The 19,172-nt window shown below is 35.4% G+C and overlaps 1 protein-coding gene across 9 annotated transcripts in view; it reads right to left on the bottom strand.

The window, feature by feature from the left end:
* CSNK1G1 (casein kinase 1 gamma 1) overlaps window positions 1-19,172 on the bottom strand; it is a 144,713-nt gene that overhangs the window by 83,881 nt on the left and 41,660 nt on the right. For 6 of the 9 annotated variants that reach the window (XR_007475651.1, XR_007475652.1, XR_004485828.2 and 3 more), the window contains exon 2: window positions 13,633-14,032. Coding sequence is in view for 4 of the 9 variants with exons in the window: in XM_033437109.2 (XP_033293000.1) it covers window positions 13,633-13,813 (181 nt within the window). In the remaining 5 variants the exon portion in view is untranslated. Of the gene's footprint in view, window positions 1-8,534; window positions 8,595-13,632; window positions 14,033-16,123; window positions 16,168-19,172 lie in introns of those variants that run through there. The other 3 variants (XM_033437120.2, XM_033437122.2, XM_049706194.1) reach the window with 2 other exon arrangements.

Genomic DNA, 19,172 nt, shown 5'->3' with positions numbered 1-19,172 from the left:
AATAAACCCCATACTCTTTAGCTATTACCCACCCATCAGTCGTCCTGTCCCTCTCTCACCTCTAAACACCAGTCCTTAAGCAACCATGAATCTACTTTCTGTCTCAATAGTTTCTGTGAGTCAATAGATTCATCTATTATGGATGTTTCATACAAATGGAATCACATAATATGTGGTCTTTTTTAACTGGCTTCTCTCATTTAGCATAATGTTCATCAATAGCATGTATTTTTATTCCTGGATTCATTTGTTCATTCATGGCCAAATAATACCACATTTTGTTTATCTATTAATCAAGTGGTGGACATTTGGTTTATTTCCACCTTTTAGCTATGAAAAATACCACTATGAACATTCACGTGTAGGTTTTTGTGTGAATAATGTTTTCATTTCTCTTGGGTATGTGCCTAAGGGTGGAATTGCAGGAAGAAATGGTAACTCTTATGTTTAACTTTCTGAGGAGCTGCAAAACTGTTTTCCAAAGTGGCTGTACCATTTTACATACCCTTCAGCAGCATGTGAGGTCTCTAATTTCTGCACATCCTCACCAGTCAACACTTATTATCTGTTTGATTCCAGCCACCCTAGTAGGTATAATGTGGGATCTCACTGTGATTTTGATTTGCATTTCCCCAATGACTACTGATGTTGAGCATCATTTCATGTGCTTAATGGCCATTCCTATGTCATCTCTGGAGAAAGGTCTATTCAAATCCTTTGCCCATTTAAAAATCGGGTTATTTGGGGATTTCCTTGGCGGTTCAGTGGTTAAGAATCCTTGCTTCCACTGCAGGGGGCACAGGGTCAATCCCTGGTTGGGGAGCTAAGATCCCGCATACCACGCGGTGCGGCCAAAAAAAAAAAAAAAGAATAAAAGTAAAATCGGGTTATTTGTCATTTTATTGTTAAGGCCTAAGAGTTCTTCATATACTTGAAATACTAGTCCCTTATTAGATATGATTTGTAAATATTTTCTCCCATTATATGGATTGTTGTTTTACTTTTTTTCAGGATGTCCTTTGTAGCACAAAAAATTTCATTTTGATGAAATCCAATTTATCTATTTTTTCTTTTGCTATTTGTGCTTTTGGTGTCATATCTAAGAGTCCACTGCCAAATCTGAGGACCTGAAGATTTACCCTTATCTTTTCTTCTAAGAGTTTTACAGTTTGGGCTATTATTACATTTAGTTCTTCGACACCTTTTGGGTTAACTTTTGTATAGTATGAGGTAAAGGTTCAAATTCAATCTTTTGTACGTGAACATCCAGTTCTCCTAGCACCATTTGTTGAAAAAATTATCCTCTCCCCACTGAATAGTCTTGACACACTAGCAGAAAAGCAATGGACCATAGATTCATATCTGGATTCTCAATTCTATTCCATTGACCTATATGTCTATTCTAATGCCAGTACCACAGTGTCTTGATTACTGTTGCTTTGTAGTAAGCTTTAAAATCAAAAAGTGAGAGTCATCCAACTTTGTTCTTCTTTTTCAATATTGTTTTGGTTCTTCTGGGTCCCTTGCAACTCCACATGAATTTTAGGATCAGCTTGTCAATTTATGCAAAAAAGCCAGCTGGGATTCTAATAGGGGTTGTGTTGAATCTGTAAATCAATTTGGGGAGTACTACATCTTAACAATATTAAGTCTGATTCCTGAATGTGAATGTTTTTCCAGGTATTTAGGTCTTCTTCCTTTTTTTTTTTTTAATTTACAATGCTGTGTTTCATTTCTGCTGTATAGCAAAGTTACTCAGTTTTTTATATATATATATATATATATATATATATATATATATATACACACACACACACACACATATATATATATTCTTTTCCATTATGGTTTATCACAGGATATTGAATATAGTTCCCTGTGCTATACAGTAGGACCTTGTTATATATCTAGGTCTTCTTTAATTCCTTTCCAAAATGTTTTGTGGTTTTCAGAGTATAAATTTTACAGTCATTTTGTTAAATTTATTCTCTTTTGATACTATTGTAAATGAAACTGCTTTCTTAATTTCATTTTTGGATTAAACATAGATACTTTTGTATAATAATAATTCAGACCTCTTCTTTCATTATCCATTCTCAGAAGCATACTGCCTTTTCTTTTTCTTTGGCCAAGCCGTGCAGTTGCAGGATCTTAGTTCCCTGATTAGGGATCGAACCTTGGCCCCTGGCAGTGGAAGTGTGGACTCCTAACCACTGGACCGCCAGGGAATTCCCCATACTGTCTTTTAACTAGAAAAATATTAGTATCTCTTAAACCTCAAGTAGGGAACTCTTTTATATAAATAAATTTTTCAGAAAAGTGAAGTGACACTCTTTCAATTAAAGTTAAAAAGTAAAATCATTTACAATGGAAATGTTTCTAAAGCTTCATGTTTCATAAAGAGAATATCGGGTGTTCACTCTAGCAGCATACTATTTACTAAAATTGATAGAGATTAGCGTGCCCCCCACCCCTGTGCAAGGATGACATGCAAATTCATGAAGCATTACATTTTTTTACAAACTTAAAGTTATGAAATAAATAAGTCACAGGGGATGCTATGTACAGCATGATGACTAAAGTTAATAATACTGTACTGTATTAATAATAATGTTAATAATATCTGAAAGTTACTAAGAGAGGAAATCTTACAAGTTCTCATCACAAGAAAAATAAATTTTGTAAATATGTGTGGTGATGGATGTTAACTAGACTTACTGTGGTGATCATTTTGCAATATATACAAATAATGAATCATTATGTGTACACCTGAAACTAATATAATGTTATATGTCAATTGCACCTCAATAAAAACGTTTCCATGAATATCTGATTTTTTTCCCTTGATGAATCTACTCAAGATGAGTAATAATTATATTACCCCACTTGAGCAAACACCCTTAGGGGTTAATCCAGTATATAAGGCTATTCTGCCCAGACTGTTCTGCTCTGTGACTTTGTTACCTCCCTTGCTATCAGTCTATCAGTGATCACTTCTTGATATATGTAATTCCCTCTTCCTTCTGTGTTTGTACTCTATGGAAGATTAAGAAAACTAATAAGCTTGTTAGAAATGCATATAGAATAAGAACACAAAGGCTTTAAGAAAAAGACTGAAGGTCTGAAGCACAGGAACTTCTGGGTACACAGATCCTAAGATATCTATTTTGACTGCTAAGAAATTTTTTATTTTTATTGTTGTTTTGGTTTGCTAGTCCTCAGCTTTGATGCAGAGAGCTGGAGCTTATTAAGAAAAATGATACCATGTACAGTTTTACTATAACATGGATAAAAATTTCAACAAATGTAATTTATAATTCTAATTTACATTAATGTTAATTTATATTCTACATAAATTTTTGTGAAAAAATGCTACATTTAGCCTTGTCTATTCTGAAATATGAGTATTTTAGAGTATAATAAAACTGTAGAAAAATAATTACACTTTCATCACTGATATGTAAATTTTCTGCTCTATATAAAACTAATCTATCTAGCAAGCTAGAGAGAATAATGTGTTATAGTTCTAATAATAACCTATCTTCATGAACATGTTTATTGTGTTATTTACTTATAATAATAATAAAAGCTAGAAGAAAACGAAGCCCAATTATATAGTAACGGTTGTGGTAATCCACTTGAAGAAACAGAATAGCCATTAAACTTATAATTACGAAAGTCACATATAGGAATTTAGTAAATAAAAAAGGCAGAATCTCAAAGCACAGCCAACTTCGTTTATACCAAAGTACATATATATGTATATGCATGTATATATAGACATATATACATTTACATACAACTAAACAAAGAGCTGCTCTAATTTTCTGTAATGTTACAATTCTGTCTACAAAAACAAAACCCAAGCAAACAGAAACAAAACAAGCTTCATGAATTGGAATTACCATTAACTTCTCTATAGGCTAGGTGCTCAAAACCAAACAATCTAATTATTATTTAGATTACTCTATCTCTGAAGTAGTTTATAACATAAAGTAGAAAAAGGAACGTGACAATCTCAAAAAAAAAATGTTAACTTTTAGTTTCACAGTACAGACATTAGCCTAAACTACCTACAAGAGCCCTTTAATCAAAGAAACACTTAGAATTACTTAAATCACAAGGCATTTACTGTTTCAGCTTTCTATCATCCAGACAAACTGGAGAACTCCCCTATTATCCTTTAATATCAGCACCACTAGATAAAACAAGACTGCTCTGTGTTTTTTAACAATACAGAAAAATGATACCTTTTGTGGGAAGGGGCAGTGAGATCAGAAGTTCTAATTAATTTATGATCTCTGCGGAGGGGCGGGGTACAGGGGTGGAAAACATGACATGCAATTCCTTTCAAGTTTGTTTTGTGTTTTTTTTTTTTTAACTGCCTACAAGACAAAGTCCAAATCTGTATCATGGCCCACAGCTAGTCAAGAACAGACTGCTCACATCTCTACCCTCATTTCCCACTGTACCTTAGTGAAATAAAAAGCTAAGGGTAGAATAAAGAACAGTGTTTATAATCTCCTCCACTTTGATTTTACTCTAAATTTAAAATCTATACTTTGCAAAATTAAAAATAATAAAAAATTAATTATTAATCAATTAGCCAATGTTTTCCCTCCTTACCTCCCAGAAAATCCCTGAAGATTAAAGTTGGTTCAACATAGAAACTAGATAGTGATACTTAGAGAAAAGATTATTGGCTATCATTTTATACTTTATATTTCTTTTCTTGGTAATAGGTATAATTATACTGAATGTAAATGATTATAACCTTTGGAATTTAAAATTACTTCTTATGTCCTTTTAAACCTTTTTTTTCCCCCAGCATGTAGTATTTCAACTGCACACTTAACCAGTAAGTAGGGAAACTACATGGTATATAATAGAAATATCTGTCTGGGATGTCCCAGACCTGGGCTCTAGTTCCAACTCTGTGGCAAGCTAGTTTATTTTACCGTGACTAAGTTGTTTAATTTCTAATTTCTTTCATTTTTAAAATGATGAAGTTTGGACTAGACAATGCTGAAGTTCCTTAGAGGTCCAAAACTTAAGAAAGATCTTATCTATTAAATCATTCTAAGTTACCATGAGCTTTTTGGGGGTAAATCCCACTCCTGTCTCATAGTAAACTCAGAGCCAACTTTTTCATATAAGTGTCGCCAATCTAGTTGTCAGACTTGAAATTGTAGAGTAGGATTCTTGAATCATGGTCAAGTCTTTTGTTCAAGTCACTGCTTTTTCAAAAAATTTAATGTTGAATCTTGATTCTGTTAACCAGTCACTATATTAGCTGCCCCACCTCAAGCACTGTATTATGTGAGGATTTCATTACTATGTCCTTCAAAGATCTCCATCCAATTCACGGTTGAACTGAATGGAATCAAAATACAGAGCTCTACTGTTCAGCATCAGTGATGACAATGATCCGATTCTCTTTGGTGAGGTGGTTAAAACAACTACAAATCTCAACTATCTTCTCAGCCAACTCATATTTCTAAATGTGTTACTAGACTATCACAAAAGTCTGTCAAACAAATGCCTTGCTGAATAAAAATATGAGATACATAGAGACATCTGGTTTAACATGGCAGAGAAAATGTAGGCATTTCACTCTATTCCTTTCCAAAAGCCCAATGAAACGACAAAAGGAAGAAGACAGAACAAGTAAAATAGGTGGGAAAAAAGCAGACTATAGATGTCAACATTTTGGAAGATGGGCTCCATTTCCTTTGGTAAGAGCTTTGCCATTTTCTGGAAAAGTATGGCCATAAGTTCAGACAGTTTTCTCCTTAGGATGCATGATCATCACATAAATATTGAGTCTGAACTCTCTTCATAATTAAATCCTTAATCGTCCTAGTTTTGTACTCCTGCTGAACAATTCCAAACTGGTTTAGCAATCCTGAAAATTTTACTGTTAAGTTCTCCTGATTAACTAGCCAAGATGTCAATGCATAATCCTGCAAGTTATCATATCTGTGATACTTCTAAAGTTACCATATTAACATGACACAGTCTGTGCATCAGCGAATGTGGTTACAACTATTTGCTCCTACCATTTTTTGGTGGATTATGCTACTGACAAAAAGAATTCTTCCTCAACATCTGTTAAAGCTGTTTAACCTCAGCAAACTGTGCTTGAGTTAGAACCAACAGGATGCAATTCCAAAAGAAATTTAAACTACAATACTATTAGGAACAATAACTTTACATTCATTTGTAGTTTTCCAAGAAAGTTAAAATACATTATTTCTGGGATCATAATTTAAATTGAATCCCTCCACAACATACTGCAGAAAACAAATGATATAATTCGTTACATATCTATGAAGCAGGAACCTAAGTATCCCCTTCTGAGGGGGAGAAAAATATGTTTTATCAGTCTTACAACTTACTACAACACATAAACAAATGTACACACATACATATCTCCAAAGAGGTAAAGTACATGGGACAAAATATTAACAACTGGTAAATCTAGGTGTTATTATGGATCCTCACCATCCTATCCATTTTAGTTTTTTGTAAAATTTTGAAATTTTTCTTCATACAAGTTGGAAAAAAATAAAACAAAAATTTAAACAATGTTTTGTATTATGTATACAAACCAAGTGCTCACTATCTGTCAATCACTGTCTTAGGTGATTATATGCATTATCTAAATTTTATCTCTACAACAAATCTGTAAGATAGATATTATTATTACCCTCCTCTTACGGAGGAAAAAAAATGAAACTTGGAGAGGAAATCTGACTCAGGGCTCTTACTTTTAACCACTTGAGGCAGAAAGTAATGACACGACTTCTAAAACTTGTTTTTAGTTTGTTCCATCCACAGACCCCCCCAACATTTGCAAATTTATAGGGAAACTTTAACAATGTTATAAAAGCACAATACAGTAGCCCCTTACTCTCTGTGGAGGACTGGTTCCAGGACCCCCATGGATACCAAAGTCTGTGGCTGCGTACGCTCAAGGTCCCTTTACAAAATGGCGTATTATTTGCATATAACCTAGGAATATCCTCTGTATACTAGATCTAGATCTCTAGATTACTTATAACACCTAGTACAGTGTAAATGCTAGGTAAATAATTATAAATACAATGTAAATCCTATGTGAAGAGTCACCTGTAATAGGGCAAATTTAAGTTTTGCTTTTTGGAACTTTATGGGACTATTTTTCCCCAGAGTGTTTTCCACCCCTGGTTGCTTGAACCCAGAGGTGAAGAACCTGTGGATATGGAGGGCCAACTTTGTATCAGTTTTTTTGTTTCGCTGACTGGCTTGATTTTTGGCTGATACAGATTGAGTTTCATTTGTTCAAAATGCTAAGATTTCCTATGAAACTATTAATAAAAAAGTAAACATTTGATTTTACAATGCTTTCACTTTCTACTAGAGAAGAAACACTTTTAAATCTTATTTTATCTTAAGCCTATATTCTTTCAGATGAATGCTTTTCAAAAAATTTTAACACAACAGACCCATACCTTTTAAACAAAATCTTGCTGAAAACTCAATATAAAGGTAAGAGAGAGTCCTGCCTGCTCACTTTTCCTTTCCCATTCTCTTGAAGTAGGAAATCAAGGGCTCCAAGACTTTGTGGGATGTAATATGAAACCAATTGCTTTATATAATATGCAACTGTAAACTGTTAATTATCACAACTGCCAGAAACAGAACTGGCTGGTAAGAGCTGAAGTTGTAAGTCCCAATTTAAGTTCATTAGTGATACTTAAGTAATTCAGATATGGAAAGAACAATATGCAGAGAAGTTGTCATGTACACTCTACTTTAGTCATAGAAATAAGTGTCTTATTTTAGAAGCAAGGGAGGAATGTGTCACAGGACAAGCTGATACCCTTACACAATTTACCTTTGTCAGAAACATCCTTCTGTTCTAATGTACTTTTACATATTTCACCAGATACCAAAGATGGAATAGAACAAAAAGGTCAATTCTTTGTGCCTCCATTTTCTTATGTGTAAGTAAAAACATTCTCTAACAAGATACTATTTCACAAAGACAGTATACAAATTATTAAAATTTATATGCAAGATTGTTTAGTCTAAATGGTCTCCCATAAACATAGGCACATACTTGTTAGGATATGAAATCACCTATCTACTTATTCTTGCAACTAAGAAGGAAAAAAAGCTGTTATTTGTAGACTAGGGATACATATTTTCTAAATTCTGGAGGAATAGAATCATTTTTATCTTAATGTTTACATGATTCTTTCCAGGCCTGATTCAGGAGACTCAAAACTTTAATTAAAAAAAAAAAAAAAAGGAAAAACAAAGGGCTTCCCTGGTGGCACAGTGGTTGAGAGTTCGCCTGCTGATGCAGGGGACACGGGTTCGTGCCCCGGTCCGGGAAGATCCCACATGCCGCGGAGTGGCTGCGCCCGTGAGCCATGGCTGCTGAGCCTGAGCGTCCGGAGCCTGCTGCTCTGCAGCGGGAGAGGCCACAGCGGTGAGAAAGAAAAAACAACCTGCAGATCTGTTTCCACTCCATTGTGTCCTCCTACCTTTTATCCACGATCATCCTTCATCAATCTTCCTTTCTCAAATCTTCAAAATTCCCCTTTCTATTGAGGCAATATACATAGGTAAGATGCCACAGAAATAATCTTTCCATTGAAAAATATGCAAAGGCCACAAACAAGCAACTCTTAAAAGAAGAAATATAAATAAATGTGTAAAGATGTTTAACTTCACCCATGAACACATACACATTTAACAAGATACCATTTTCCCCTATCAGACTAGCATAGATGAAAAGATTCTCGATAATGTTCAAGGTTTTTGAAGGAGAAACACAAACACACACACACACACACACACACACACACACACACACACACGCTCACACAGAAAGTAAAGGAAAACCATCTTTCTGGAGGGCAAATTGACAATGTGTAAGAAAATCACAAATATGTATGTATCTTTGACACAGAAAGTACACTTCCAGGATTTATCCTAAGAAAATAATCAACCAAGCTTAGACTACTACAAGGATGTATTTATTACAAGTATCTACAAGGATATTCAGATAGTATTACTTATAATTAAAAAACAGAAATAATTTATATGTGTATTAAGACTAGCTAATAAATTTCTACATACAGACATTAAAAATGATCTATATTTAAGCTGAAACAATAGAAATTCATGCTGTATTAAGTGATAAAAGCAAGTTTACAGCACAGTTTGATTGCATTTCTAAAATATGTCCTGATCCATATTTGTTATTCTGGAAAATTAAATTAATTAAACAAAATTAGTAATTATCTTTGGAGATACTTTTAAGAAAAAATTTTAAAAAACTTTGGGCAACAGCATGTTTTCTTTTTAAAAGCATTCCTTTAAAGGATATGTTTATTGCTATTTTTCCCCTGGTTACAAAATACAGGTATTCATTAAAATAAACGAAGAACAAAAAGGAAGGAAAAAAGGAATCATCTCAGAAATATATAAACAGAAGTAAAAGACCAAAGGCTATAATAATCAGCTTCCTGTTTAGCCTTAGGGCACAGGCTGTGCTTAACACCCCACCCCTCTAGAAACTCTTGTCTTGACTTTTCGACTTCTCTACTCTTGAGGCTCTTCCTCTTCCAGCATCCTTTAAATGCACCCTCTTTCTCTCCTCACTCACACAAGGTCCACAAGCATCATATCATCACTGATGATTGCATGCTCATTAACACCTACATGGTAATGATTTCTTAATCCCAGCTGAAGTCTAATTTTTCTAAGTCTCAGAGTCACATTTCTGCATATGTGCTACATAATCCTCAAAGTCAATATATTCTCAAAGTCTAACTTACTTGCCTTCCCCATCGCCTACTCTAATCCCATGTTTCTTAGCTCTATTAAAGGTTTCCTCATTCACCTGGTCTTCCCACGCTGGCAAAATAACTGGTAACCAAATCCTGCCTAAGGTCTCCTTCTGAAATTTCTCCCTAATTCATCCCTTCCTCTACATCTCACTGCCATTTTCAGAGCTAAGGCAGGCCTGGCCACTTCTGACCTGGACTACTTAGGGTACCCATTATATGCCATACACAGTAAAAGGAACTAAGAATACGAATAAATATGAGAATATTAATAAAGCAAATTACTACCATCAAGCATATCTTGAGGTAGAGAGATGGAGGAACATGACACAATGTGACAAGTACAATTAGAACAAAAATCCACACGATGTCAACCTCTTTACTATCTGATCTAATCTTATACTGGGAATTATCTTTCTAGAATACAAACCAGATAATGTCACTCTTCTGTTGTAAAACCCTTGAGGATTCTACTCCACTGCCTACAGGATAAAGTCCAAATGCTTTAATACCAAGCAAACACTTCACAATCTGCTCCCAACGTATCTAATAGCCTCATCTATTACTCTTCTTTCACTTCACACCCCATAACCCAGCCGTGTATAACTAGTTGCTGCTCTGACAATATGCTAAACAATTTTACAACACATAGTGTTTGTGCATCCTGCTGTTGGACAGTCCTTCTTCCTTGTGCTCGCCAGTGAAGTCCCGTACTACTCTCAATCAAACCACGCTCCTCTGTGAAACCTTCATTAACCTTCTCTGCCAGTGTAGTTTTTATACACTCTATTACAATACTTATCACTTTATGTTGTAATTTGTTTTTCTTTTTCTGTCATTAGACTGTGAGATTCTTTTTTTTAAAATTTTAGTTGATTTATAATATTGTGTTTGTTTCAGGTATATAGCGAACTGATTCAGTTATACATACACATATATATTTTTCAGATTCTTTTCCTTTATAGGTTACTACAAGATATTGACTACAGTTCCCTGTACTATACAGTGGGTCCTTGTTGGTTATCTATTTTATACATAGTGGTGTGTACCTGTCAACCCCATACTCCTTATTTATCTCCCCACCACCTGATACTGTGAGATTCTTAAGTACATCTTGTAATTCTTTGTATCCTTCCCAAGTCTAGCAAGACAGTAAATATTCAAGAAGTGTTTGTTAAATGGATGATGAGGTGGAAACAGATTTACATAGAGCCAAAATACACTAATCATCCCTTTTCTTTTTTGGCTCTCTGTCTGGAATTCAGGAGTCTATTGAAGCAGTAATGCCACTACCTACCACGACCCCCACATACCAGGAACCCAAAGGAGCCCATGTATTTTTTTTCTCCCCTCTTCCTACTCATCTGGCTATCTATCCATCCAGCCCACAAATAACATCAGCAAATAATACAGATAGAATCCCTGCCCTCCAAGGGGCTTATACTGGAGTAAGGAGAGACAATTAACAGGTAAACAAATACATAAAATAATGTCAGACAGTGATCAATGTGATGAATAAAACAAAGCAGTTTGATGAGACAGAATGTGGCTAGGGGAGTAATGTGCTATTTTAAATGGAGGTGGGAAAGAAGTCACAGAAGGTTTCTCTGAGACAGTAACATGAAAGTTGAGGCCCAAGGGATGAAAAGCAACCAGCGAAGCAAAAGTTTGAAGAAAGAATCCTTCAAGCAGAAGGAATTGTAGGTGTAAAAGCTCTGAGGCACAAATGCACTTGGCTATTTGAGGGACAGAAGAGACAGGTAGCTAGAGAAAGAAATGAGTTTGGAGAAGAAAGCACAGCGTTGTAATGGCAGCCTGGGTGGAGGCCTATCTGCTCCTGCCTTGAGTTTGGAATTTTCCAGTTTTCACCTCCTGTTGTCTGCACAATCTTCTACTTCCTAATACCATAGCAAGAGGACAATGGAATGGGGTATACAGCACACCCTGTTGTCAGGAGACATCAAATGATTCTGAAAGTTACTTTTCTGGTTTCTGTTGATAAAAAGTACTCCTAGATACAATGCCCTAACAATAACGGTCCCAGGGCTAATGAAAACCTCATCAGCACACAAGAATAAAACCACTTGAAAAGAGAGACAAGTTCTTTCTACTGACTACAATGCAAGTCAAAATGGGATCCATCATATTCACCCTAGATTCGTTAGAGGAAATAAAACACAACACTTTACCACTCTGAAAATATACATGAGCTATCCTTCTACCTGAATAGATTTTTCCATTCCTGTGTAAACGTCAAGATCATATAATACAAATCTAGACTTAAGTAATTAAATACATTTGCAGTTTTCATTGACCAGGATTTTTCTTCATCTTTATAGAAATTAAACAATTTTATGATGTTTTGAGAAAGCATGAATTTATATGCATTATAAACTGCCTCAGTAATTTTGTGGATGTTTGTCATAATCTATTTAATTCAAGTACTACTGTGATGTTAGAGCAAAGTCAATCCACTATATAAATGTATAGTCACAAAACTAGCTACTAAAGCAACTCAGTAGTTGGTAGGAACTCAAGCAGTGTGAAATTACACATCTTACTCCTATTTTCAGTAGCATCTGCTGGCTTTACTAACCAGAACATGAACACATCACTAAATATAAAAGCCTTTCATTATCCTAGTCAGGTCTTAAAATTCCAGGCTCCCAGCCTTCTAGTGGTAAAAATAAATTCATTCTCAGCATCCCTAGATTCAATTCTACACCCAGTGATCTCTGGCTAGTACAGTGATGTTTCCCTGAATCTCTCTATGGGGGGATGAGAGGTAAGATTTTTTCGATCTCCTTTGGAAAAATCATGAGAAGTAGCAGAGGTAATCAAAAATAATCATCTTATACTCCCACGCTCCCACTTCCTCAAAGGGCAAAGCCTCTTACGATGGGTCTTCATACTACTACATAGTCTCAACAGCTATGAAAAATAAGAAAACACTTTAGCTTAAAAAAGGACCTTGTCACAATCTGCACCAATACAGATTGGTGACCAACTTCACATATTCACAAGATCCTTCATTTTCTCTTCCCCATTCACCTAGGGAGGGCCATAAAAAGTTTCTAAATACCCAATGTACCTTCTTCCCAATTTCACGTCTTCAAACTGGTTCATTTTATCATTATTCATCATCTCACTCATAAACCAATACCTGAAATAAAAAATCCTTTCCTTGGTTGGGTAATAAAAATTGCAAAGTTTCTCCCTGGAGTTCTAGCTCAATCCTGATGTTGGGACTTCCGGGAAGGAATGCAAACATGGTATCAGTTGGAAAACCTCTCTAAATACTGATGTATCTCCTTGCAGACTAAGTATGGATATTACAGAGTAAGTACTGACTCTTCCCTTACTAAGGGTAGATTCTGAATTAAAACAAGGCCTTAATCCCTTCTCAAAGTGTGGTTCAAGGACCAACAGCATCTTAATCAACTGGGAGTTTGTTAAAAAGACAGTATACAGGGCTCTACTCTCCAACCAACTAAATCAGAATCTTCGTTTTACTCATATCTGTATGTAGATCTCCCTACATCACAAAATCTCAGAACTGGTGGAAAATCTAAAATCCTATCACACACAATGAGGGATGAACCCTGGATAACAATTATACCTGATAATGACTATAGTCTCCTTCACAAATTCTTCAGTTCTTTTAACAATAGGTCCTCATTATAAGAACTTCTCATAAGATTATAAACTGCTGGTCTTGAAATGCACCAAAGCTTATTATAGCTGCTGTTGTTCTTGTTAGGCTAAGCCAATAATATAACCAAGTTCTTACCTAATCTGAGCTCTCCAAAGTTCCCACACCCTATCTTCTTGCCAACCCTGAAGTTGGGTCCCACCATAAGAACCCCAGAGGATGTTGAGGAGCCAGATGGTCGGGAACAGTGTCCACTCCTTTGTGCCATGGGTTTAGTTGTCCGTTGTCTTTCATCCTTTTCCCTACTAGGATGGTCCATGATCCTACACGACAGAGTCTCTGCACAGGTATCCTTAATTTGTATACCTCTCTTCAATACAAAAGTACGTCCGAATAAACTGGAGTTAGAGTAAGGTAAGGAGTTCTTTTGGCACCATGTTTATGTTTCTAATTTATCTCCAGGAGATGAAAAACCATTGATTAGTTCTGGTAGGACACGTAGTCTGTAGGTCTCAAGCATAGGAGGATATTGTGTAACCTAGGTAAAAAATCAAGAAAGCATACAGTTAAAAATTATATTTTAAAACAAATTAAGAGTTACCACTAATTAGAATGGACTCTATCCAAAACTGAGCAAAGTGGACAGCTTCCTGAAATGGATTTTGGTTTTCCATCCTCCAACAGTTTAGCCATCTGGACTAGTAATTCATCTGGTAACATAGGCTCAGTAGGCTACAGACCAGGGCAGCTAATGGAACACAGAACCCTTTAACATAAAATGCTTTCTTCTAGTGTTGTACATATGACTCAAAAGAAAGCTATTTGTTGGCTTTTTCATCACTGGCTAACAAAGATATGGTGGGGTTCAGCCAAGTTAAATAAACTGAGGCCAATTAAAAGCTCTTCCCCTCAATTTGGACAGAACCTATCAGAAACAAGCTACTCACTACTCACTGTCCCCCTCCTCCATCCCCACCATTTATCAAGCACTGACAGCAATCACGAAATCCAAAACAAGTTACGGATTGACACAGACTACTTCTATGAAGGCCTTTCCAAAACCCTAGTGGTACAAAGTAGTACTAGACTAAAGGTTGGGAAAGCTCAACTTTTGGTCTAGTTTTCACTGTGGGCTGAGTACACAATGACAGAGTGCCTGAAGCAGGTCCTTTGCACAACCCCAAAGTGAGAATAAATCTGAAGAACAAAAAATCTTAAACAAAACTCATCCCTACCAGAATTCTCCAGTTTCTCAATTTAGGACTAAGCCCAAGACAAAGTTTACAATGAGATAATTTTGATGCTATTTTTGATAATCTACGTGAGTATCCTTAACAAAAAAATATTCTGTTACCACCAATCACAGACTAAACCATACTTTTGTTTCACTTTCACTGAAGATTTCCCTTAAAATTTTAAGGAAGAAGAGAATTAGAACTGCTTGGTTACTATTGCGTGTATACAAGAAAGCAAATATGTCCAGACTGTAAGCTTCTTACGGACACCTTTAATTCCCTAGTACAGGAACAGGCACATACGTGTGAGCTGAATGTACAAATGGGCACATAATCCAAGAACATACTCTGTTTACTTCATTATAGTAGTTAACTGTTTATTTTCATCTTTTCTGTCTACTTTCTTTGCATTATTAAAACTGCATAATGACTTTAGGCTTCCGTAAAGCTAATCATCATTAAAATACATTTCCCTGTGGGCTTCCCTGGTGGCGCAGTGGTTAAGAATCTGCCTGCCAATGCAGGGGACACGGGTTCGAGCCCTGGTCTGGGAAGATCCCACATGCCGCGGAGCAACTAAGCCCGTGAGCCACAACTACTGAGCCTGCGCGTCTGGAGCCTGTGCTCCATAACGGGAGAGGCCGTGACAATGAGAGGCCCGCGCACCATGATGAAGAGTGGCCTCCGCTTGCCACAACTGGAGAAAGCCCTCGCACAGAAACAAAGACCCAACGCAGACAAAAATAAATACATTTATTTAAAAATAAAAAAATTTAAAAAAATAAAATACATTTCCCTGAATTCAGAAAATTATACATCTACATTCAAAATGTATATTCTGTTAAAGTAAAAACTCAGGGTGGTAAGAATAGGTCAGTAATTACTGGATTTCCTACATGAACAACATTATGAATTTATATTTCTCCTCACTCTTTCTCTTATTATAATTTCATCTGATATCCTTCAATTATCTTTGTTGTCTACCCAAAGTCCCTCAAACAATGTGAGTAAAGAAAGAGAAGTAGGGAATTCTCTGGCTGTCCAGTGGTTGGGACTCCACGCTTTCACTGCCAAGGGTGAGGGTTCAATCCCTGGTCAGGGAACTAAGATCCCACAATACACGCAGTGCACACCCCCCCTTCAAAAAAAAAAGAGAAAGAAATGAAATTTAAGATGTTTTATTTAGATAGTCCATCTTAACAGGTGGTCGTGTGTCTATAGATGATAAACTGTCAGGCTATACTTTCTTCCTTTATATCATATATTTTTTTGAGAACAGGTAAAGGGTGTCTTAGCCTATCCAGACAATTTTGAGCATTGAACTAACTCCTAAAGTTTCATCAGTTATCATTAGTATAATAGTCTTATTCATAAGATTTGAAAATCTGTACTACCTTGTCCATTGCTCTTCATATTTTTCATTGTGTTCACTTCTTTCCTAACAAAAGGAAATTATTTTTATAATGCTTGTCATTAGCTTTCTCCATTGCACTTAGACTCATGTAACATTAGGTTCAGTAATCACTCACAGCCCTCATATCCAAGTATACTTGCATGTATGTATTCAAAAAACATACAGTAGTACTTGCCAGGTTAGAAAACTGCCGAAAGCCAACAACCGTATTCAGCTGGGAAAAGGATGTTTCTTTTTTTTAAACATCTGCTTGTAGATTAGAACAATCATTTTACCTCCCACAAACATGGTAAGCACACTTATCAATGTTGTAATCTATTCATGAGACATTAGCACAATTTAATTTGTAACTATGAAAGATGAAATATATTCAATACTACTTTATGTGGCACCTCTCATTAGAGAAATCAAATTGAATGATTAAATTTTTAAAAATCCTATTTCTTTTTCACCACTCGCTGCTCAAAACTATTTCCTACTTCCCAATTACAAACTCTTTAGCTTGTCACTTGAGTCCCTTCAATATCAACTCCCTAAATAAATTCATGTATTAAAGCTACTACATAAAGCAAAGGAACATCCACCCTTAGCTCTTATACCTAAAATGGTCTCTTAAGTCTTCTGTCTTATTTAAGGCCTGACTCATATCTTACATCCTTTGTGAAACCTTTTATAACCAATTCATCATTAATGCTTGGAGCACCACTGTCTACACCACCATTTGCTACCTACCATATATCAGATTATATTGATATGTATTCTAATATTCAATTGGATTATAAGCCCTTGAAGTTAGGGATCTTGTCACATCTCTTTTAGTTTCTTGCATATAATTGGTACTTAATAAGTACTGAGTAATAATTATGATCTTGAATAATAGAAGACAGATTCCTAGCAACATAACCTAATATTTATACAAAATAATATGTAAAAGTAAGGAGAACCCTAAATAACCCTAAGAACTCCTAGAATTCATCTAGCAAGAAGCTGGTATTATTTCATTTAAATTCATTAGTGTTAAGACATAGGCTACTTAGAATTTCCATTTCACAAGGATATTAAATGGTTTATTTACAGTTACTAGCAAATAACAAATGAAAAAGTTAGCTCAAGAACCAGGTGAAATGGAACACCCAAGGTAACAATTATGTTATACTTTAACCTTATTTTAAAAAAATGGCTTCTAAGGACAGCAGTAAAAGATAAACTATATGTTTATATTATTTCTCCTCTTTTTTTTTAACAGTAGAAGGAGAAAGGAGAGAAATTATATAAATGCAGTAAGCAGATGTTTGTTTTTCTGGGGAATAAACTATTCAGCAATCACTTAGATCTCATTAAACATGTTAATGTTACAATGCATATGTATTTGAATTTTTAGAGTCATACCAGCAAGTTTCCTAAAAAGCCTAATTCTAGTAGTTTCTACCACTCTAGGCATGCCTGAATTAAAGAAAAGGTATTTTTAAAATATGACAGGGGCTTCCCTGGTGGTGCAGTGGTTGAGAGTCCGCCTGCCGATGCAGGGGACGCGGGTTCGTGCCCTGGTCCAGGAGGATCCCACGTGCCGCGGAGCGGCTGGGCCCGTGAGCCATGGTCGCTGGCCCTGCGCGTCCGGAGCCTGTGCTCCGCAGCGGGAGAGGCCACAACAGTGAGAGGCCCGCGTACCGCAAAAAAAAAAAAAAAAAAGTTTTTAAACAGGAAAATAATAGTTCATACTGTAGTTAATAACAAGAGAACTGAAAAAATGTTAGCATATAGAAAGAAACACAATTTAAAGGATTACATACCAAACTGCCAAATTTCTAAATCAAGATAAAATTACAAGCACTTACACTTTGTTAAAATTTGCAAAACATTATTACTTTTTATAATGAATATTTTACCTCTGTAAACAGCTTACAATAATAGAAAGTCTTCCTAACACTGTTTAAATTAAAAATGACACTTGCAAGGAAACAACCAAGAGTTTAATGAAACTGCCACCATAAAAACAAGTAGTCACTGATTAAAAGTAGACATTATGTCAAAATTAATCATACTTTATCTTTTATATCTTATAATACTGTGATTGAACTTCACTGGATTTAGAATGTTATAAAACTAGCAATCATATGTATGCTAAAGTTATACATACTGTAGTCCTAGAAAAATTAAAGTTCCATAGTGACGTGCTCCCAAGTTGAGATAATTTGATTATTTAAAAACCAAAAGTTTTGTGCATAGCATACATGACACCTTACTGGGCACATCAGAGACTATTCTCGAGTCAAATAGAGGTCTGAACTCTCTGGTCACTTTACTCAAAGCCAAAATTAAATTCTCCCAACTCTGTAATTAGTCATCATGCACCTAGGATTTTATAACAATGTGGAGAATCAATATAATTGTTATACTAAGGATTAAGTGGACTCAGTGTTTAGCTCCCTCAAACGAAAAATACTTGATCCTGCATTACCAACTCAACACCTTAATATATTTCAGTACCACAAGAAAGCCAAACGCATAACCCTCATGAACAGGGAAGAATGTCTCATGTAGAGCAACTAAATGTAAGAATTGAACTAAGGGCTAAAAATCCTGAATTCTAATCACAGATAAGCCAGTGACCCAAGCCAACACTTACCTCAACTTTCTCAACCACAAATTGAAACTTATTCAAAAATAAGTCATAAAATATTTGGGAAAAAAAAAAGAATTAAAACTTAAACTTTTTAACCAAGAAAAAGAATCCATTGTCCTAATCTGGTCTACACGTAGACAAATCCCAATGGCCCTGAAATCAGTACTGGTAAGTGTGGCAACTTAGAAAAACTTAGAGTACGTTTAGCGACTGGAAGGTGGCATTTTAATACCTTACGTTTAATCATAGCTGAGTACATAAAGAGGTTTATGCTGTCAGTACTGTCCTAACAAGAAGGATACAGCACAGCCTTGCCTACAAAATGTTTAAAAATGTGCAGTTCAAGAAAAAATGATTAACTATAGATTATATATACAATAGAAGTATAAATTGTTATTTATTTACT

This window comes from Orcinus orca, chromosome 2 (genome assembly GCF_937001465.1).
Source record: "Orcinus orca chromosome 2, mOrcOrc1.1, whole genome shotgun sequence".
In the NCBI taxonomy this organism is placed as follows: domain Eukaryota; kingdom Metazoa; phylum Chordata; class Mammalia; order Artiodactyla; family Delphinidae; genus Orcinus; species Orcinus orca.
The sequence above is the reverse complement of the archived record's forward strand: the minus strand, read 5'-3'. Positions and strand labels throughout refer to the sequence as shown.